Source organism: Melospiza melodia, chromosome 1, assembly GCF_035770615.1.
Source record: "Melospiza melodia melodia isolate bMelMel2 chromosome 1, bMelMel2.pri, whole genome shotgun sequence".
NCBI lineage: Eukaryota > Metazoa > Chordata > Aves > Passeriformes > Passerellidae > Melospiza > Melospiza melodia.
The window spans coordinates 131,446,669-131,470,110 of NC_086194.1; the positions used below are offsets into that span (position 1 = coordinate 131,446,669).

The 23,442-nt window shown below is 39.9% G+C and overlaps 1 protein-coding gene across 5 annotated transcripts in view; it reads left to right on the forward strand.

Annotated features, from left to right (window-relative positions):
- Positions 1-23,442, forward strand: part of MAPRE2 (microtubule associated protein RP/EB family member 2) — a 98,160-nt gene that overhangs the window by 50,920 nt on the left and 23,798 nt on the right. For 4 of the 5 annotated variants that reach the window (XM_063168439.1, XM_063168423.1, XM_063168413.1 and 1 more), the window contains 2 exons: positions 9,716-9,843; positions 21,387-21,532. In XM_063168439.1, the coding sequence (XP_063024509.1) occupies positions 9,723-9,843; positions 21,387-21,532 (267 nt within the window). In that variant the 5' untranslated portion in view covers positions 9,716-9,722. The remainder of the gene's footprint in view (positions 1-9,715; positions 9,844-21,386; positions 21,533-23,442) is intronic. The other variant, XM_063168449.1, reaches the window with a different exon arrangement.

Consider the following 23,442-nt stretch of genomic DNA (forward strand, 5'->3'; position numbering starts at 1 on the left):
CACAGCAAGAGTAATATGTTACATAAATCACAGATGGCTGAGCTAGAATGTTCCTACAGGGCAATTTACTTCATGAAGGATTAGTGAATTCTAGTTTTAGTTGCTCCAAAATTAATTTAGCAGTTAAGCAATTGCGCTTAGAAGTTCAGCCCTGTTCTAGATAGTACTTGGTAGGATTAATTCTTAAGATATGGCATTTACCAGTAGTATGTTGGACCCCAGAATAATTTAAGAGTGCTTCTTTGTCTGTTATAGTGTTAACTCATGAGAACAAGGGAAGAGGTCAAGTTACTTTGGTATCCAAAACCAAATTTAAGTGTTGTGGCTGGTAGTCTTAACACGTGCAGTCTGTATAATATTAGAAATGTTTGTAGGGAGTAGGGAGCTTGTAATAAGCCAATGACAGGGGTATTTATTTGGGCCTATATCATCAACATTGGAGATGTCAGAACTCCAAGATTTATTATTATCATTATTATTATTTTTAGTCTAGCTTTCATCAGTGGTTGAGGGAGAAGAGGGAGAGAGTTGGCCTCAGAGCCTTGTAAAAAGCTGTGCAGTCAGTTGGTGCAGTGGTCTGCAGAGGCAGTGCTGGCAGGGGACTTTCAGCTGGTTTGTGTCACAGGTGTTGTCTGGAGCTTGGTTCTGTATTCCCAGCAGAAAGCCTGGTGCTTCTCCTTTCCCAAATGGCAGCAGAGCTGTGATAGCAGTGAGAAGTCTGGGCAACCATACTAAAGCTTAATATTTTCATTACAAAAATACTCAGGCATGTTTTAGAGAGTGATGCACCAGTGAAAGCAGCTAGCATGGTTGCCTGTTGCATCATCTGTTGTCACATGCTTGTTTACAGCTTCAGGACTTAAAATAAATGTTGTCTTATACCCCTGATGAGTGTGGTCACCTTCCTGCCAGGATGACTTGCTCAGGGATGGAGTGGAGCTGGCTCACTCCAGGAACCTCAGCAGCTCTGTTGTGCTGTGCTCCAGAACCTTTGCCCACAGGTCCTGGGATGGCTGCACGAGTGGTTGCTGTGCTGTTTCTTGTCCTTTACTTGGTATCACTCCAGGAACTTTCAAAGTGAGCATGGCCTTAGGAGGCCACTTTAAAAGGGCCTTGTTTTCTGCAAGAATAGAGAGTTGGACTCAATGACCCTTGGTGGGCACTTTCCAACTCCTGATATCCTGTGATTCTAACATATATGTTATATATACATATGTATTATTTTAACCCTAAAGTTAGAATAAATGTTGCAATGCATAAATCAGTGCATATCTGCACTGGTTTTTAATGTAGGAGAGAGAAGAGTTGATGCCTGACCAAATCCTTGTGCTCTGTATCATAGTGCATCATTTGTGAGTGGGAAAGCAGTACTGCAGTCCCTCCTTAGCTGGTGCCAGAGGTTTCCCATGGGAGTGCTCTGCTCCTTAGCTTTGCCTGCCTTGGACAGCAGGGTTTTTTAAGTGTACTGCAGTCTCTTGTAAGAAAACAGCAGCTGTGTGTTAGGAGAAAGGCATTGCATTCCCCCTTGTTGAATCCTCCTGTTTTCTCTTTTTCCCAGACTTGTCCTCTTCTGAAAGCCGTGGATGTTCAGTGCCTGTCTCCTGCTGACTCACTGCCTCTCTTGCCTGGCTCTGCAGGCTTGTGAGGCGCTGGAGGCTGCTCAGGCCCCCTGTCAGGAGGGCTGTATAGTATTACAAAATCTCATTTGCCATGAGGTTATGCTTGGAGTAAATCAGCGTGTTACTTTAGCCTTTCACCTCGGAATGTATATGTGCCAGAGAGGAGGAGGGGGGCAGCGAAACCCCGGATAGGTCAAAACTAAATTCATTTGGTGACTTCATCTGTCTCTAGCTGGATCCCATCCCTGCTGAAACTCCCAAGCCTGCCCGCAGCGTTTTCTGGACTTAAAAGGCGGAAATGGCAGGAGCCGGGAGCTGCCAGAGCTGCTGCAGCGTGGCTGCTGTCCTGCTGGGCTCTCCTCTGACACACTGCCCTGCAGCCCCAGTGCCCAGTGCTGCTGCTGCTCCTAATCAGCCTTTCTGCTTGTCCTTAGCCCTTCCCACTCACGGGCAGGTGTTCCTTGGGGGCTGCTGGGGTGGGTGGCTCTGTCTGCCGTGTTTCGCCTGGAAGTTCACAGGCTGCACTCACATGGGCCAGTGGGTTTGGGGACAAGCTCTCCTCCACTGCTGTCTTCATTTCCCCCTAAGTCTGCATTTGCTAAAGAAATCTCCTCTCTGAAAGTGAAACTACTCATCCATCAACTCATGGGAGCAAAATAATAAGTGGTTCCCCTGTTATTTTCACTGCTTAGGCTAGGAACTGAGGTTTGCTTGCATGGGCTGCCTCTCAAGGCATCCTTTCTTCAGTGATCAGCACTGATGTTACCTGGCTTTATGGCACATTTTTGATCTCTTGGAAATCCTTTAGCAATGTCTGCATGTTTGCTTGGTAACCTGTTATTATCCATAAGGGAAAAAAATGAAAAAAAAGGAGAATCGAAATTCCTGCTAGTGTCTGGGTGAATAGAGACTTTTTTAAATAGAAGATTAAAAGCTGGTTTACATAGCAGCTTTCTACAAGTTTTCTAGTTGCAAAATGGTCATAGACATCTTCAGTTTTCTAAAATCTAGGTGTTTCTAATTGACTTGAGTTTATTGTATAAGTCTGAGAATTATTTTCCTTTGAATCAACCTTTTTTATTTTTTTCCCCCTTCACAATCCTCTTGTCTATTGTGAAAGGTAGACTAGTTGCCAGCGTCTATTGTGAAAATTTGACAGGTTGAATATCTTACTTCAGGGCATCAGAGCAGCGATTCAAGCTTAAGATCTTAGAGTTGAAAGCCTTGGCAGGGGGAGGGTAGTGACTGTAAGTAAAGGCAGTGAAGTTTTTTAGCATTGCAGCCCTGCCACGGTTAGGTTCCTCTCATTCAGCCTACCTCAAAGGATTTTTGTTGTTCATCATTAATAAAATGCCTTCTTAATTTGTAGTCACATTCTTTTTGTACTGAAATTTTTGTTCTTACACCATGTTAAATAGTGCCTGTCTGTTCAGCAGAAAGCATTACTGTTGCTTTGTTCAGCTGCTCTAAGGTGTGGTTTGAGAGTGCTGTGCACTGCTGTGGTTCATTTCTAACCAGAGTGAATATACCTGGGTGGAAATGGTGGTGGCTAGAGGCTCTGAATTGCTTCCATTTTGTGTAAAGCTACTGATGCCTGCCTTTTCTTGAACCTCTGTCCTTTGTCAAGAATTCTTTTTTTTTAATTAACATCATAGAAATTGATAAGGAACCTTTCAGAGCATGCAAATACTTTCAGCTGTAACGAAGATATTTTGTGGTTAGGTGTTACTGTTGCATTGTACTTGTGATGGCAAAGGTGAACCCTGAAATAAAAAGGAATTTTGTTACTGTAGAGACATGACATTGCTATTTCATTGCCACAGTTTCAGTGGCAGCAGGAGTGAGAATGTAGATGGAGAAATAAAATCTTATGGCATGGCAATACAACTGGCAGATTCAAGTGAATGCAAACATGACTGGCAGATGTGTCAGTGAATGTGGTTTGTCCTTCTCAGGGGGACCTTTAGGTGCCCTGAAATCTTCAAAGCACTAAATAATTGTCCTGGAATTTGAAACTGTTCTTTTCATTTTTGTGAACTACCCCAGTTTAATAACTGGTTAGTGAATAAATTTCTAACTATTTCTAAATGCTATGCAGTATTCAGTGTAATGCATTGCTAGTTATTAGGCCATATCAGAGGATTTGGCTCTAGTTGTGCATATTATTGGAATACTTCTGCTTGTGTTTTTCACATTTGAGGAAACTGAATATCTGAAGAAGAATCAGTATTTTTCTGCATCACAAATAAGTTTTTTAGGGGGTGGTAAGTTTTCTAAAGCCATATGTAGCACAAACCAGAATTACTAGGAGCCTTTATAAAAGGTACTCAGATTTGGGTCTAAAGCAGTCCTTTAGACCCATCATAAACATTTATATAGGTCAGAACATCCCAGCATTGGCAGGAAGCCTCTAATTAAAAAAAAAAAGCCCTAATCCAATCAGAGTATATCTCTTATTACCCTGATTTCACTTGCATTTAAACAGGGAAGTGCAATGAGAACAATAGAAAATATGCTGTTGTCTGTGTTCAGTGATTATCCAGCAATATTCAAGCCATAAAATGTACATAGATTGCCTCAGTTTCGTCTAGACTTTGTAGAGTACTTCACAAATCATTTTAGGTTAAGTCAGATCCATGTGGTAAATGTAAAATGGCATTCAGAAGTGAGTGAGATATACAGAAAATAAAAATATTTTTAGCATTTCAGGGCTAAGTAACATGGGAACAGTGCAAAAGAGATTTGACATTCAGCATTTAAAAACATGACTTTCTCACAGTATTATAATCACAGGATTATTTTATTCTTTTTTTTTTTTCCCCATGGCAGTACCTCATTGTGATTAGTCTTGTCTCTGATTCAGTTTCTGGCTACATAGAGCCTTTGTGTTGCTTGCTGCAAATATCACTGCAGTTGCAGCTCTCTGATGCCATGGTATTTGCTGCAGAAGTACAGCATAAGTCAAGAGGGGAGAGTAAGAACAGTGTTGTCAGCACTGCACATGAGCTTTTTGTGTTGATTTTCTGTCTGCAGGACTCCTTTCTGTACAGACAACCTCGAGCACAACTGGTCTCTAATGGCTGTGGCTGCAGCTGTGTGCAGGGAGTGTTCAAGAAACAGGCAAGGTCCAGCTGCAAATCAGTTGTCATTTCAGGATGGTATAAAAGGATGAATTTTTCTTGGACAGGGATTTATCCACTAAATCTGGCAGGTTTCTTCCTTCAGGGATTTCTTTGTTTTTATAGTAGCTTTAATCTAGAAAGCCTTTTCACCAGCAGCTGCAGCAGTCTCATTCAGCTTCATCTTTGCCTTTCTGCTGTTATCTCCTGCTTTGGTAATTTTTGGTGTGAGATCTTTTGTTCTATTGGCAGTATCTTATCAGGTGCCAGCTTCCAGAAGGTGCCTCTGTACTGTCACACAGACTTTCCACTGCATTTAAAAACTTAATATCTGTTTGTCTCTTTGCACTACTATTTAATACAAATATGTCTACTTGTACTAAATGAGAGGCAGTGGCAGAAATTGGAACACGTGAGGTTCCACCTGAACACAAGGAAGAAATTCTTTACTATAAGGGTGAGTGAGCACTGAAACAGGTTCCCCAGAGAAGTTGTAGAGTCTCCTCCTCTGGAGATAATCAAAAACCATCTGGACACAATGCTGAGTAATGTGCTCTAGGTGGCCCTGCTTGGGCAGGGAGGTTGGACTGCAGTGGTCCCTTCCAGCCTTTCCTATTCTGCAGAAATGTGAAGGCCTTGCAGGTTCAGAGATGATGGCAAGTGTGGTGAGCTTTTACACTACAAATAGATCCAGTGCTGTAATGCTTCTAGTCTTGTCATTATTACTGGTTTGTTGTGATACAGCTTCTGCTGTCAACAACTGTTAGTTTATCCCTGGAAAAATAAAGTAAATGTACTTCTTGCAAAACTGTCCTTAAGAACAGCTGGATAATACCTTGTAGCAACTGCAGTTATCTGTAGCAAGAGCAGTGGAAAATACCCAATATCTCAATATCCAATGCTGCATAAAATGCCTTAAAAAATTAATAGACTTTTGGGTGTAATGTTTACCATCAGGCATGCCAAGCCAGTATATTTCTAACTGGGGAAACTGCTTAAGCATGTACATGATTTTCAGCACCTGTCTAGTCCTCTGAACTCATGTCTGTGGTGTGTAGTTGTGCATGTGTAAAGTGTTTTTCTGAAATGGCCTAGACTAATATGGGAAGACTCTCTTAGGGTTTGAAGTAAAACAAGGGAGAGTTCTTTGTGCTTAGGCGGCACTGTAACAGCCAGAGGTTTTTGATGTCCCCCTGTCCCTCCTGAAGTGGGAAGTGTGATGTCCTACCTTCAGTCTGCTTTCAGTTGCTATAGAATCACAAGGCACCTCTATGGAATTCTGAAGACACCAGGTAGACACTGGTTTTCAGGCTTGTGTAAGCCTCATTGCAATCTTATGATTCAGAGCCTTCAGTGTAAACAAGTGAAAGCCTAACAAGTTGAAAATGTAAATAATGTTATTGGAAAGAAGAAGTGTATTACAACATAAAATCAAGTTGTTAGCTACTTGGCTGTTCAGAGTATGGGCTGTGTGTCTCCACCTGTCCAGCTGTTCTCTGGCATCAGCTTACACATGTTTATTAATATGTTTTGAAGATGGATCACATTTTTCAGAGTACTTCAGCACTTTAGGAACTCAGTCCTGCAGAAAACCCCAGCCCAGCTGTAGATGTTGAGCACAGAGGTTCTTGACTGTTGCTGAGCATGATGGCTGCACTACCTACATCTGCTTGTTCTTTTTTTTTTCCTTCTTTTTTGTTTTGTTTAAGGTCTCTCCGTGTGGCAAACAGGATATGTGTGTATCTGAGCACCAAATTAGAACATGCTTACTGTAAAGGAAACCTTTCCCAGCTGAGTTTATTTAGAACATAACCAGTAGGAGGGTGGGGAACAAGAGATGCAAAGAGAGGGTGAACTCTTTCAAGAGAAGCAGCTGTGGCATATTCACAGATATGTTAACAAAGCACTTAAGAATGAACGGCAGTGGCATGTTATTGAGTGTTTTAACAAAAATTCTGATTCATTTTGCCTTTGCTTACAACTGTACTCATACACCGTTGTGCATGCTTGTGTACAAATCTGAAGCTCTTGTCTCTAATCGCTTGAACTCGTCTCTAGTAAATAGTCTGAACTTCTGTTTGACCCTTAGACTATAATAATTAATTTACAGAGTGTAGCATAAGTTGTATTACAGGTATCCTTCAGGGTAGCATTGTAAAACTCAAGGTTATTCATTTACTCAGAGTTTCCTGCAGTAGAATTCCCCACCCCGTGCAATGCAGCAGAGGATGTTGTTTGCTCCCCTGTGGGTTGCAGAAGGATGGGTATTTCTCTTTGCAGTTCTCTGTGGAAAAAGGTGATGAAGGAAGTTCTACTTCCTTTCTCTGTGTGTGTGTATTTTCTTGATCTTTTTAACAAAGTGAACTTTCCCTTTTCACTGGTGGTGGATGATGTTTTTTTTGAGCTCTGCATGGCCTCAGAGGCCAATTAAAATGTTCTTGAAGTAGTGGCAATTACAGATCAGAGTAGCTTTATTTCAGATGTTCTCATCTAAATATCTTTAGTTGCTGTAGAATTCAGTGGACTCCTCTGTATTGAAGTGTCAGTTTATTATTAGGCTCACTAATAATTCTAAGTGAATATTAAATTCATTATTAAGCTGTTATTTCAACTGATCTTACATACAATATTTAACATGTTAGTTTAATGGTGGCAGTGGTACTATCTTTTTGTTAGTTTTGTTATCTATATAAAAAGGCTAAAAATAGTAAAATAAAACCCATGTGTTTCAAACTTCAGATGCCATTAGTATCAAAGGGGTTGTTTTCCTGCTCAGTGCCTTCCACCCTGATGTTGAAGCTAAGCTTTTATGGTTAGCCATTATGGTGTAGTTTTAAGAGTAAAAGGGCACTCCCTGTTTCTAAAACTTTGTTCCTAGCACTCGATTCAGTCCAGGCACTTAGTGCATGCCAAGAAAGCGACCTTTGCTGACTCTTCCAGTGAATACAGGGCTGTGTTCACACAGCTGGCTGTGCTGCATGTGAGTCCGCAGGAAGAACGGAGCAGGCTGAGCACGGGCAGATTCCCTCCATGCTCCAGAGCTGCCTGTACACAGAGGATAGGCAGGCAGCCTGGTTCTGAATGAATTTCTGGCAGTGGGTACCTGACTATTGGAGCATGAATTCTTCAACCCTATTTTCTCTCTCCCTCTCTTTTTTCTTTAATTCCTTGTAAAGCAAATTTGAGGACTTTATGCCTCGTGTCTTAATGTCAGTAGAAGGGAACAACTTGAACAACCTTCTGTTTGTGAGATTTGTTTCCTAGAAAAAAAGTGACCTGTATTATAAACTTTGTAATCTTGTATTTAAATTTATTCTCTGTGTTATGTACTAATACACTTACATGTTACCAAGTCAAGTTTTGTGCTGGTAGGTTTTTCCCATTTCACATTTTACCTAGGTTGCCCCACCTAGTTAGCACATATAACTCTGGGTGCAGTTAATTTTCAGGCTTGTCCCTGCAGAGTTGCCTATCAGGTTTCAAAGGGCTACATCACTGCAAATTCTCAATGGAAATAGTCCATGCAGACCTTGGATCCGACAGAAGAGATTCTGCTCTCCTGTTCTCTTGCATTGACTGAGAAAGTTGAGGTCCAAAGCTGGGATGGAAGGACTGGCAACAGAGCTAGACAGATAAGTGTTAGCTGCAGATTGCCATGAGAAACAAAGGTGTGCAGTCCCCAGCAAACCAAGAATAATTGTTCAGCTTTGACTCTTTGGTCATTTCTGAGACACTTCACACCTGGATTGCTTCTGGTGGCCTTTCTGCAGTCCGTTACTCACAGGAAGATTACTTACTCTCTCCATCAACTTGATTCTGCTCTTTGACACTGCTGATGAGATAAACTTGAGTGTGCTCATGTTTTCTCTTTGCAACATCTTGCAACGGAAAGATGTGACTAGGGTAGGATAACAGGGAGCAAAGTTCAGTAGTATGTGTTTCTGGTCTGTGTACCTGGGAAGATGATGAAAGCTACTATGAATTGCCAGCTTCCAGGGATGGACCTTCGCTAACTAGAAGAATCTACGTAAGGGGATGTAGCTGTGAAAACTTCAAGCACCGGGTGCCATTTACCAAGGTCTCAGTGAAATGTTATCTGAACACTGCTTGAAACTGTCTGTTCAAGAAGGACTGCTGACATGACCAGTCAGTGAATGTCTGACTTGATATAAGAGACTCACATTGATTTGTTTAATCTAGACTACCTGGGCTTTGGGACAGACACTGAGTGCTGTCTCTAAAGCATTAGGAAGTCCACTCTGGGGAAGAAAACGCAATTAGGGCTGGAGGATAATGTTGGCAGAAGAACAAATGGGTATAAGCTGAGAGGAAATGTTCCTAATGTTTGAGAAGAATCGGGCTCCACAGCAGCTTTCCAACCACACAGATGAGGGTGCAAATCTCAGTTGCTTTCAGGATAGATGTTGGTGCGCTGATAACAGAGATTATTTGATATTCACTCTGTGACTGTTAGGAACTGAATTAATGATCCAAAAGGGCCCCGTCCCAGTAAGAAATCAGAAATAGTACAGCTACTTCATCATTTAGAAGTTACCTAAAATTGAGTGTTGGTTTAGGAAGCCTGATCATCCTGCAGTGGCAAAAAACTGGCAGATGTTGCATCACTGTATTGATGCAGCACAATGTGACAAAATCTTGGGTCTCTGATCCTGTCTGTGCATCTTTTGGTCTGAGTCTGGGGTTTTTTCTACTGTGTTGGCATGAAGCAAAATACCATAGGTGTGTATGTTCTTTAAGTTCACAGTGACAGCCAGAGAAATACGTTCATAGGTTCTAAGAGGACATTGAGGAGGTTTCTTATCATCAAAGAATAAAAATTACCCAAGCTTTCTCAATAAACAAAGAGAGGGTTTTGAGTTTTCTTTCCCTCTTTTGAACAGGAAGCATATATTCATTGTATTTAGAAAACAATTACCAAAATGTCAAAAATCTTTTTTGTCTCTCTTTTTTTCCTAGTTGGGGAATGGCGGTCAACGTGTACTCTACCTCTATAACCCAGGAGACTATGAGCAGACATGACATCATTGCATGGGTTAATGATATATTAGCTTTAAACTACACAAAAGTTGAACAACTCTGTTCAGGTAAGAAAGAACAGTATGCTCTATAAATGTTTATTTTAAAACCACTTTAAGAGTCTGATTTGTTGAAAATAGATAACTTTTAACTTTGACAGAAACCAGTTACTCTGAAAAAAGAGGCTAATGTATGTGCACAGGAAGCATTTTTACGTTTGTGTTAATCATGGGAAGATAAGGTACCTTGGGAAAGCATAATAAAGGCAGAGGTGAATGGGACAAATGTAGCAGGAGATACATAGAAGTAATAAAAAGGTTGGCCAAGCAAGCAAAGAATACAGTGATAAGTTTTAGTGTTTTTAAGCCACTGGGGTGGTATCTTTTCAAATGGAGAGTGGACATAACTGAGGAAGAGATAAATAGAGAACCAGCACCACCCCAGATGAACAAAATTCTCCAACTCATTTTCCTTCCGGAGGTTTCTCAAATCCCTGCGGATGCTTGCAGGAAAAAAGCACAAGAAAAAGACTGAAGAAAAAACATGGATTTGAGGAAATGAGGCTTTAGTTGCTGTGAGGGCTTTAGAGCTTTCAAAGTCTGCCTCTTTCTCTTTAAATCTGAGTTACTGTTATAAGTATATTTGGTAATGAGCCCTGAAAAAAGGGTGATAGTTTGAATACTTCAGACATTTTGGTTAATCAGAGTTGCAACCAGAAGATGGGTGTTAAACAACAGGGTCTGTAACTAGATGATGGCTAGAAATGACACAGAAAAAGGCTGCTGTTTCACTGTGAATGTACATGCCCCTGGGAAATGATTTCTTTCTGATTTCCAACTGTGATTTTTACATTTGAAGATGCTTGGTGGAGGAGGAGTTTGTTTGTGGTGGAGGAGATCTAACTTAGATTGCTAATTCCAGACAACTAACATGCTGGGAATATCTTATGAAGGTATTATATTATCTTATGAAGACAGTGCTCAAAGCACATGGAAGAGGAACCACATGACCAGACTTCACCTATTTCTTGGTCTAGACAAAAAAAGTAAATGGGGTCTTATATTCATATATTTGATTTTACCTATCATTCTGGGTAAATATTCTGTCTCAGAGATGTTCCCTGAAAGATACAAGTAACCCTTTCAGGCTGATTGTCTCATAGCCTATCCTTCAAAATAAAAAAAAAAAAAAAACCACAATTTTCAGCTGCAGAAGTAGAGTACCATACTTGCAGCCTTGCACAACAACCATAAAAATGAGGTTGAAAAAGTGCAGGATAAAGTCAATGTAAGCAACTGATATAATCTGAACAATTAAAGACCTAGACCATGGGAAATTATTTTTTTAACTGTCATTAAACTTGAAATTGAAGTGTTATCTCTAGCTGTTGTTATATTTACATGCCAGGAAGATAGCCTAAGTATTTTATTTTGGTATATATAAAGACAGAATTCACACAGGGAGTAGCTATAGATAGATTCAGATAGATACATGCATGCACACACTGAAGGAGATAGAAACATAGAAGGAAATGGACGTTTGCATCCTAAAATACCCAAAGTTTGCTATTGTTTGAAACAGGAAGCAAAGTAGACAAGTTATTGACTTGTTCCTATGTAGCTATTTAAATGCTCATAAATTGTTGAAAGGAAGCTTTTGAAGTGAGTTCTCAATCAAGTTAAATGTGTGTGGGCTTACGCAAAAAAACCCACCCAACAAAAAACCAACCAAGACATAGAAAACTTCACCAAAACTGTTTCTGAAAGCAGGGGAGAAATGATTCAAGAAAGTATTGACTAAGCAGAATAAAATGTGTTAAAGTTATATAAGAAGATGAGATAGAGAGAGTTCAGCTGGGTGGGGCAAGAAGGGGAAAAGCATGGGAACCGTTACAAATCCACTGTCCCATTTCATTACACAGCTTCTTATACAACTTTTTCTGTGACCTACAGAGAGGATTTTGGGACACACCTCAAGGGAAGGACTGAAAAAGGGTCAACTCATTGCAGCTCTTAATCCATTCTGTATAAAATTAAATCTTTTCTTCCTTTAGAATTTCCTGGATTGTATTGATTGTTATTGCTACCTGATGCTTCTACATTCTTGTCTTTATGAATGAAAGCTGTTAATGTGAATTTCCCCATTTGGTTTGGTACTCGAACTTGGTGCTTACACATTCCTGTTTTTACATTCACGTGTTTTACAATCCAGAAGGGGCTTTAGTAGCTCTTTATCTAAAGAAGCATTCTAGCACAGTGCTTCCTGTATTCAGGAGGACTTTATTCTCTGAACTGGTAAATCTAAACACTGATAGATTTTTGCAGACACTAGAGCACAGTAATCTTAATAGGCTCTTCCCATTTGAGACTGCATAGTCCATTTCTCATGTGCAGAGCATCCATGTGTAGTGATTGAAGACAGATGGACAAGCAGGTTTGGGAATCTTTCTGCATTTAATATCATTTACTGTGTAAACTCTTAAGAAATTTATTAAATGTACACATATTTTATTTAGCCTATTTCTAGCATAGCTTTTAAGAGAGATACTAAGGGAACAATAGCACAAATGATGAGCCAACGAGCAGGCAGAGCACCAGCAAGCAAGCATGGTATGGACTGCAGTTTGAGAATGGCCAGTCTAACTCATTCATTCTGGCATTCCTTGGCTGATGTCCCTTGAACCATTGGCAGCTTTCATGCAGATTAATGCTTGTTTCCATAAAATATGAGCGTTTCTCCAGGACTTCAAAGGGAAGGAATATGTGGGAAACTCTTTGCAGCTATGAAGCATTTCACAGCATTAACAGGGATCTGCAGAGCTGCCGTTAACTGAATTTTTATAATCTACTGTAAAATTGTATGGACATTTTCTTCTTTTTTAGAAAAAAAGCATTAACATTAGTCATGCTGTTTTATGACTATTCAGTTCTTGCTCATTTTTGTTAATAAGGAGCAATCAAAATGCCAGAAAAAGCTAAATGTGGGGCCAAAAAACGTGGGAGAGGGAAAGCAGGGGGGATGTTATATCTGAATTAAAAGCTCCAAGGAATTACTTGTAGGAGGTAGGAGCAACCTAGATATGGCATATGCTGGTGTTCAGCACCTGGGTGAGAGGCCTCACGAGTGCCCACATTTCACAGCCAACCTAGCAATAATTTTTGACATTCAGAGCTTAAGCAAGAAGGAATAATGTGACATTCTGTTTTTACTAAAGGCTTTATTCAGAACATATCTGAAGCTTAATGTGACAGTAGTTACAATGACAGAAAAAGCAATCCGACCTCCTTTTCCTCATTGCTGTGGAGAAGTAGCTTCAATAATACACATACTGTAGCAATACCAGCCTGTTTCTCAATTTCCACTTAGAGGGACAGAGCTGCTAGGATGTGGAGCAGCAAAGGAAGAGGTTGGCTTAGTCATAAAGTGTTTGTATTCTTTGGGAGTCTTAGATGTGGTTTTTGTCTCTGCTAAGTAGGCCGAGCAAAGTGCAGTGTCCCCTGAGCTCTCTGAATGCCTGCTGTGGTAGTGACGTGCCAAGAAAGCCAGGTTATGGATGGGTGCAGCCCTGGAGAGTCTTGCTTCAGTCTGCAGCTCCTCTGGCAATTTAGTTTTGAGAACTGAACAGGGAAAATCTTCCAAGCATCTCAATACAATTCTTTTTGGTTTAGATGTGTGTCATATTGTCAGTTTTTGGACTCTGGGTTTGATTTCCTGCAAAATTGTTTTACCTGAACATGAAATTTATAAACCGTGGTCTTAATAGAAGGCACAGTGCATTCCCTTTAGATTGGCTTTAGAGAGAGCATTTCATTTGATACATGAATTAAATATTATAGAGAACAATTGAGAGGATGTAATGTCATAGGGGTCCCATGTGCAAAACCCATAGGTTTGGGGAGCAGGAGTTTCATATGAAGTATGACATCAGTTGTTTCTTAAGAGTCATGCTGTTTTTTAAGGAATACACAGTGGTTTCTTAGAAAGAATTCTGACTAAGCAGCTTATAGCTGAATTTTCTTTAGTAAGGCTGTTTTTCATCTCTGAGGAATACCAAGTGTATGTGTTGCAGGGCTTTTCATGACTGTTAGAGTGTTACATGAGAGTATATTCAAAATAAGAGTCAGGCAGGGGATTATAGAAGGCTTGCATATGAATTAAAAAGAAATAACACCATGTCTACAAGCTATATAATGTCGAGGAAATGGTAAATGGATAGGAAGGAAAATGTGGCCTGGAGCAAGGTATAATTTTTGACTTAGCTATACTTCTGTGATTCTATGAGATTAAGGAGATACAGACTCCCCACTTCCTGTATTTGAAAATTCTGAGTAGAATTATAAACTTGCAAATTGTCAGGCCCCCAGTGCATGCAAACCTTCTGTCTTTGAAGACTTGTATGCAAGGATCAAGGATTGAATGTGGGGTTGTTTTTTCCTTGCTTTTAATAAATGGCTGTATTATAAAGAAAGCATGTGGTTTGGCATTTTCAAATTTTATTCTGGGGGTTAGCTGTGTAGGATTTGTGTTTCCATGCCTCAGTTAACCTATAACTTCCTACATGCTTATTGCTAAAATCTGCCTTATAGGGCCTTGTTGGAGCATTTGGTGCCAGCATTCCTCTAGAGCCCAGTGTGCCTGAGAAGCCAAAGCATGTTTCCATGTTGGTGGTTTTGGTTTTTTCCCAGTTGGCAGCCTTGCAGATCTTGGGTCTCTAGCACAACTTGGGAACATGATTAAAACATGGCTTGATCCCATTTGCACTCTGTAACTGAGGCATGTTTCAAGACACTGGCATGTTGTCCTGAGGTCATGCAACACAGAGCATACTCAGTGTCAATGACTCTCTGATGTCTTCCATACGATATTTAGGATTAGAGGGATCCCGTGAATGTTAATGATTGGATTTAAATCATTTCCAAAACTTTCTGAAGAAGCTTGCAAAGCAGTATCATGGGATTCCCAGCCAATAATTTTTTTTTTAAATGTCACTCATTAATAATTCAGGAGGAATAGAACTTGAACAAGGTTTTTGCTTTTTAAAAGTAATTATTTAATTACTCATAGCACTCACTTGCAGTCAGTTGCTTGATTTCCCTCTGGTTTAAAGAGCTTGTTAGATTTTTTGGTACTTTCTTTAGGCATGATGAGTTACACAGCTATTTTAAGTTAAATGGGAACTGTGTTTTCTGAAATTGTTCTGATCTTCCTGTTTAAAAATTAATGATTCCAAAATAAATTATTGCCAAAATTTAAGTATTAAAAACTCTGCTGTGTATAATTTATGAGCAGCCTAACGATTTACATATTTAAGAAAAAGAAAATGCAAGTTAACACAGGGGAAACCTCCCTGCAATATTATTTAAAATGATCAGTGGATATTCTGGATTACATCACACACGTGCTCTACCTGTGTGGAACAGGACTTTTAGAAGCAGATATTATTTGGGTGCACATGATCTCAGGGGCTGTTGGTAAGGCTGGCAGGAGGTGCACAGTTCTTTTAGGCTGTTTCCTGTGGTGACAGCACTGCTTTTGGGAGCTCCCATCTGTGTGCAGGCACTCACCCTGCCCTGTTTGAGGCAGCTGTGCTCATGCAACTGTGAGCAGGAGGGCAGGGCTGCACTCCAATCTGCATCACTTTTAGGGCTTTTTAAGTGCCCTCCCAGGTCTGTTGCTGGGAAAGGTTGAAGCTGGGCCCAGGTGGCTTCACTGATGCACAGCCCCATAAAAGTTTGCTTCTCTACAGCTAAGTAAGTGGTAAATTGATGTGGTTTTGAACATTCACTGGGAAATGGGCTGAAACTTTTAAAATTGTAGTGAAGGCATGGGGGGAGTGGAGGGTGTGTTAACTGGAGAAATAAATTATGTTGACCTACACACTAGGTCATATAGGTGCTGCTGGAAATGCAAAGAGGAATTTGAAGACCGTGGTGTCTCCAGTGAAGCACTCAAGATAAAGCATTCTGTTTTTTAAACACATGGCTGTATGTAACACAACATTATGCTCACAGACAAGGAGTCATAGAATGATTCCTGTTGGAAAAAACTGTAAAGATGATGGAGTCCAACTGCCAAGTCCACCACTAAACCATGTCACTAAGAGCCACATCTATATGACTTTTAAATACCTCCAAGGAATGGTGAGTCCACCACTTCCCTGGGCAGCCTGTTCCAATGTTTGACAATCCTCTCTGGGAAGAAATTTTTTCTAATACCCAATAAACCTCCCCTGCCACAACTTTTCTTTAGTTCTGTTGCTTGGGAGAAGACACTGATCCCCACCTGGCTACAGCCTCCTTTCAGGCAGTTGCAGGCAGTGAGAAAGTTCCCCCACAAGTCTCATTTTCTCCAGGCTAAACAACCCCAGCTCCTTCAGCTGTTCCTCATAAGAGTTGTGCTCCAGACCCTTCACCAGCTTCAATGCCCAGTTTTCAAAACAACCTTTGAATTGCATACCAGAACACCCGTATTTGAAATCCAAATGAAAATGTGTGCTCTGATACTTGAGTTGAAAACCTACTGCTGTGTGCTTACCTAAACATCACTGCTGAGGAAGCAGCTCTAGAAAGCCAAGCTGAAAGACCAGCCCTAAGTATTGCTGTGCTGTAAACAATGATTGCTGGCATTTGTGGGTTTTTCTCTCCCTTTCTTACCAAACTATTAAGTCACACGTGCTCCTTGCAAGTCACTGGTTTTTTTTTTTTTGATTGTTGCTGTTGTCCCAGCAACAGAAATACAGGGTGTGTGCAGCTTTCCATCCGTGCAAGCAACCACTGTGAGCTGAAGCACTGATGACTAATTCATACACAAATCATCCTGTATTTTCCAACTGCATGATCAGGTGGTTGCAGCTTTGGAGAGAATGAATAATTTGAAGGAATTTGTATCTAACACAACTGGATATGTGTTTTTGTATTATCTAAATATTTCATTAAAGCAAGCAAACTAATTTTATTACAGAAAAAGATGCAGTCAGCCTTTTTCCCAAATGGAATTTTTCAAAAGCTGAATGTATGAAAATCAAACTGAGGCCTGGTTAAAATGTTTAAACTTGATTTCTATGCAGTTTTAGAACAAAGCCAATACTAAACATTTATACCAAATTTCTAGTATAGAACATAGCTCTCTTGGCTGTGGTGTGGGTATCAGAATTAAAAGAAATCAGCCCTACCCCTGCCCCAGTAAGGCCCTGTCTTTTCATGTGCCCTTTGTTTTCCGTGTTGGCTGGTGTGATTTTATATCCTTTTCTGGGATTTTGCTCCCACACACTGCAGGGATTCAGGGAGGAGCAGTGAGGGACAGTCTTTTGACATTAGATTTGAAGGATTGACCTAATTTGTGTAGGGCACACACATATTGGCTTATATTTATACCTGCTTATATTCATAGTGTTTCTACTAAATATTTTATTAGTATAATAAGTTCTAACTATAGTATATTAAAAGCAGTCAGTTTGAAAAGAAAGTTTTCCTTTTAATTTATAAATATATAAACATCAATGCTAAAGCATCTAATCTTGGTTTCAGATCTCTAGTCAGAAATCCAGGAAGTTTACTGAGTGGTAAAAACTGGTTGCAAACAGGATTCTCTTGTCTTCATTGTTACCTCCTTTAATTTCCTTTTGATTTAAATAGTGAGGAGCAGAAGTATTTTTGATAATAAAGAAAATACTTCTTTGCATTTGTGGATTCATCAGCCTCCAGATGGTGAAGGAGAGGAGAAAAACTGAAAATCTCTAATGATGCAGAGTGCATATGCTTCAGAGTAAGCTAAGTCAGCATGGACAGTCTGGGGAAAGAAACACAGAAGCAGGGAAGAAGACATACAGGACAAAAGCTGAAATTAGTTCAGCATTGCTTACTGTAAGGGACTAGTGAAATATTGTCTACAACTCTGAAAATGCTGTAAAATACTCAGTTTTCATAAATTTGGTAGTAATTTTGCCACTGCATGTGGCAAAATTCTTGAATTTTAGTAGTTTTAAATAACCACCTTTTCAATTGTGAGTTTGTTCTCTTGTGTCTGAATTCTGCCCTGACATCAATTCCCCTCCTCTGGCAGCTGCTTGCCCAGCCTGGTGGATGCAGTGCCCTCCCTCCACTTGCTGCCTGCTCTGCCCCAAGCCTGGGATGCCCAGGGAACACCTGCAAAGCCCTGATGCTGCTGGGCTCTTTCTGCTCACTAATGGGGCTAAAAATAGCAACTGCTGGGGGTGATTTCAGCACAGCCACGTCTGCAGGCTCATTTCAGAGTCTGGCCCGTGAATATCTTGTGTAACTAATGGCTGCATCAATATTCTAGATCAAAACACAAAAGGATTTTTAGCCAGTGATTCTAAATTGCTTGTTAGCTAATAAAGGATTAGAGGTTTTTAACATTGATCCCTCTTCTGCAGTGCCACCAGCTGTACTTTTCATCTTTCATTTGAGTAGATGTCAAATTATTTCTTTTTGTATGTGCATGTGTATGCATATAGAAGTTTTTCAGTCAGAAGGATAGATTTATTGTGAGAGCTATTCTGGCAGTGTGTTTTCCACTTCCCTGTACACATTTGATAAGATTGGGGGGGGGGGGTTGTTTTTTTTAAGGTATGGGGGGATTGTTGAGGTTTTGTTGGGTTTTTTTGGCTTTTTTTTCCAGCAAACATAGGGACGATTTTTAATACTGAATAAAACACAGTAGCATAAGAATTCTTTTGTTTGTGTAAATTATGCAGGAGGTATGTCACAAGCCATAATGTCATTATCTCTATTGTTGTTTTCTTTGTATTCCATTAAAAAGATTCTTTTCTCTTGCACCTGCATTCAAACATCAGTTGTGTAGTACATTGGAGAGGCCCAAAGAGCTGTCCCATATGCAGAGGAGCACACAGATATGCTGTGGCTGAAAGGTGAAGGCATTGCAGTCTCACATCTCTTCAGTGGGGCTCCCCTTTCTGCTGCCTCCAGGAAATCACAGCCATGGGCAGTGTAGGCAGTAGTGTCCCCATTCTGTTGCACTGGTGTTTCCCATTTAAATGTAATTTGACAGCTACAAGCTTTAGGGGGTAAAATTTAAAATTATAAATAAACATCTATATAATATTAAATACATATATAACCTTGATGTCCAAAATCAGGTAATCCCAGTTGACTGTAATGATATTTTTACTTTCTCCTATTGATGGGGTAGGCAGGTCTCTGGCTTTTTGGAGTCGGGAGGAATTTCCTCTCTTTGTAGCTCAGTGTTTAGTTCACTCCGTGTTTGTTTGTTGCTTCTGTACTTGAGGAAGGAGTATTTTAATGAACTGTATTTGCCAGTGCAATGAAATCCTCCTGCTGGGGAGACAGCCCAGCAGCCACTCCAGTGTTGTGTCAGAGAGCAGCTCCTGCTGCCAGGTGGATGCAGTCCAGTGTTTTCTGCCCTCCAGTGCTGTGCAGACCCGGGACCACCTCCTGGCTGGCAGAGGTACAGAAACAGCTGCCAGCAGAGAAAGCACAAGGAAATACCCTAACTAGAGAGAGACTGTCTAAAGGCATGCAGAAGGAATTTGCATTACCAGCAGAAGGAGAAAAATCTCATGTGAACACTTAGGGTTTCTAGTTTTCTAAAAGGATCTAGATGAAAGGTTGTGCAGTGCATTTTTAGGGTCTCCAGGCAATTACTTAGATATCAGAGTAAAGCTTATAATTGGGGTATGGGGAGAATGAAAGGACAGAGTTAGGAACAAATTCAATTTATAACATTAAATGATTGCATAATAATCCTTTTGCATTAAATTAAACAATAATAAGTGTATTCAAGCTATGTGTTATCTGTATATCTATGCTTTTAACTGTAATGTTTTTTTTCCATTGCCATGTATTTACAAGTTCTCTTGCTAAGGATGAGTTTTGAATAAATAATTGTGTTTATAAAGTTTTCTGTAAGAAGATGCAAATTTGTCATCTGATGCTTGTAACTTGCCAGAAGGCGCCTTTCCCTTTAGGGAATATTTTACTTTGATTGCTAATCATATCAAGACCATTGCAAACAGCTAAGCACAAGGTGTCCTTGGAAAATGAGGTTTTTTAGTAACCATTTTCCCCACAAAGCTAGGCAATATGAACAGATTATTTCTTTAAATGGCAGTGGTTTTCAGCACTAAAGCTGGATCTTGGTAAGCCCCTTAGCAAAATTTGTGTTGGTATTTCAAACAACATTTTTGGACTCTTCTCTTAAGCTCTTCTTCTGTTTGGGAAGTGATGATCTCTGTAACCCTTTGTATGATGGCTGGCTGGATACAGAGAATGAGAACCATCTCATGCATGAAGTTGGTTGTGTCAAAACATGCACATCCCATGGAGAAAAATGACCTTAAGTTCAAGTTATTGTTGACTCTCCTGTAAAACTGGGCAAGCCAGGTGTCTGCTTAGTTACTTTGGTTTCTCTGTGAACATTCAAATATTTGTGATAAAAAATCGTTGTTGATAGTGGGCTGAACTGTAAGGTGAGATGTGGACACTTCTTTGTCAAAACTGAGGTGCGCTAAAAGCACAACAGTCTTTTTTGTGGAAGTGAAATTGAACTTGTCAGGGATAATCAGGCAATCACTTCCATGCCCTGATGCTCGAGCACAGGGGCTGCAACCTCTACACTCCTGTGTGGACATCTGAATCTTTGCCAAGTGTAAAGTATTTTGTAGCAAAATCTTCTGAAGAAGAAAGATAATTGCTTTTCCTCTGATTTACTTAAACATTTTCATCTTCATTTCTAAACACTGGAATGTGTCAGCACTAAAGGTTTTGCAAATGACAGTGCCATGATGCTGTAGGAGGGAGCTCCCTGCATACAAGAAATGCTGTCTCTGTTGGCTATGCTCAGGATGCTGGTTAGAAATTTTCCATATATTTCCTTCTTTGTTCTGGATTTGTTATACACACACACACCCCTACTGTCTGTAAGTTCAGAGAGCTCTCAAAGTTGAACTCAGGAACCTGGCTGAGAGAGAACTAAAGCTGTTAGCCCAGCCTTGAAAGCTATGGGTGGACTATGCTAAAGTCTGCTTACTTAAATGCTTTCCTCAAGAAATGAAAATCAGTAAGGATGTTCATTGCAGAGGGGTGGGACCTGACTAGTGTGTTTTAACAAGCTGGAGCCTTGCAATTAAGTTTTTTAAATCATGGTTTGATATAATCTTAAATAATTGCATTGGACTTGCTTGGCATTTGGGTACAAGGGTACAAGAAGAAAGATGATCCTGGCTTGTTTGAATTCAGGGGACTGTGGGGATTGAGGAAGCTTATTAAGAGATTTTCATTTTCGCTGTTATTTTCTCATTGTATGGACAGCCCTGCTGTGTGTGGGGACAGCAAGAACATCCATTTCACTTTGCATTAGTTGAGGTGATTCCTCGGATGCTCACGGCAGCGCATCGTGGATCCAGACTGAGTGGGAAAGAGCCACTTGAGCGTGTCACTGCTCAATGTACATTAGATAAGCAGGTCTTGGGTGCATAGTGTAAGGCTGAATTACAGCAGGGACTTATTCAGCACTGTTGCTTTCTGCTCATGCTTTCTGCTAATGACATTAAACACCATTTGGTCTTAGCTGGGTGCATCTGGATTAACGTCAGTGCATTCTCTTGTTGTAGGAGCAGCTTACTGCCAGTTCATGGACATGTTGTTCCCAGGGTGCATTAGCTTGAAGAAAGTAAAGTTTCAAGCAAAGCTGGAGCATGAGTACATTCACAACTTCAAACTTCTGCAGGCATCATTTAAAAGAATGAATGTGGATAAGGTAGGAATTCTCTTTATTTTGATCGCTACATGTTTCAAAAGTTACATGAATTGTGTAAATTAATAAATAGGGGAAACGAACTTCAAAATACTTGAAAATGTGCTTTTTCAGCTTTTGGATGGAGAACTAGAATTGCAATAAATGTTTTTGACCTTTCATCATCTGAAAAGGGTATTTGGGCATGAAGGGAGAAGTTTGTCATTTGGCTTCATTTAGGTACAAATTGAAAATTGAGTCCACATGTCTGCTGAGGAGTTGTGCCATCTAACTCATTATATCTTAATACCAGAAACCCTTTGATAAAACTCCATGTGTTGGAAGTTCCTTGTCATCCGTGAATCTTCATTTTTTGATAAGTAAAATTATTGGCGACCTAAATTTCCAACAAAATATATTTGAAAATATGCTGTTCTTATAAGTATTCATTTTTTTTGTCCAAAGCAGGGTTTGAGGAATTTAAATTATTCAAAAGCTTGAATAATTTGCCCAGTGATTGAATAGATGGGTAGCACATGTGATCTTGTAAAGTTAAGAATGGAAGCCTCTGAGAAAATGCTTGTTCAGCCTTAAGGGATTTGGTTTATACTTGAATGTGAGAGTTTGACAGACTCACTAATATAAATTACTGTGTTGATAAAAATGAATAATGGAAGTTATATTATCATGCTTATAGTTTTACACTTATACACTACCTGTTTACCCTTTTAAGGTTCTGCCCTGGCTTTTAGTGTTGCCTTGTTCTGTAATTTAAACAGTCATAACAGAGGGTTCCTTCAGACTTCTGCAAAGAACTGGAAAACACTCATTGTTTCATGAACTGTTATGGATACTTCTATTTACAGTGTGATTTGCTAGTGAAACATTGGGAAGACTAATGTAGTCAATTTTCCTGTAGAGAGCAAATTTATCATGCCTTTTTAATGTAGAGTTGAGGTACAAATGGAACAACCTGAAAAGCCATGAAAAATGCAATGTCAGTTCTTGCAGAAGCATCATAGATTTATAAAATGCTGTACAGTCGGCTTAATCCTGAAGAAAAAAATGAAAACCCTTCTCCAGCTGAAACTTCATAACATTCAAGAGGCATTGAGGTCCACCTAACTTGGCTGTTTTAATCAGCTGCATGAATTAAACAAAGCAGGGCAGCTTTTCTGCAGTTGTAGTCCCTGTCTGCCCACAGTGTCTGGAAGCCTTGAGTACTCTGATATTGGCTGAAGATACCTTTTGGAGGTTTCATGTCTGTGAAAAATTTCTAAGATACTAGAGGATGTGGAGACATCCTCATAGCCTTTCCTTTCTTTTAGTAGAACTTTAAAAGGCATTTAAGTCAACTTCTGCCTGTCCACAAACTGTTCTATGTATAGCTATATGTGGAACAGAAAGAAATTACAAGGTTAAAACCTCAGGCTTGGTTCATATGACGACCATGTGCTACCAAAATGTAGGTTGGTTTGAACTTTAACATGTCTTGGAAAAGCTGCTGGGCTTTGTAGTTCAAACAGTAGGACAGAGAGAAAGAAACATCTGTCTGGAGTTTTTGAAGAATTGTTTGTTTGTAGCACGTCAAACTGTACCATGTCCATTAAAACCAGAAATCTCTAGCTGGCTGAATACAGCGTTACTCCCAGAACAGTGTCATTCATCATGGGATGTACCCATGGGATGTAAGGGGGTACTTCTGTAGAGCCATAGCTATAAAGGCTTACATGCACCCTATGAATTGCTACTTCAAAGGCTGGGTCTCACTGGGTTTTGTTTTCATTTTTAAGAGCACTTGCAAATTGCCTCTTTCTTTTAGGAGCAAAACAATGGCAGAGGTTTATTTGTTGGTGCAGTTAGTAGATTTTTTCCAAATAAATGTGCATATGTAATTTTTATATTTAAAAACAGCAGTGATGTAATACTGGATG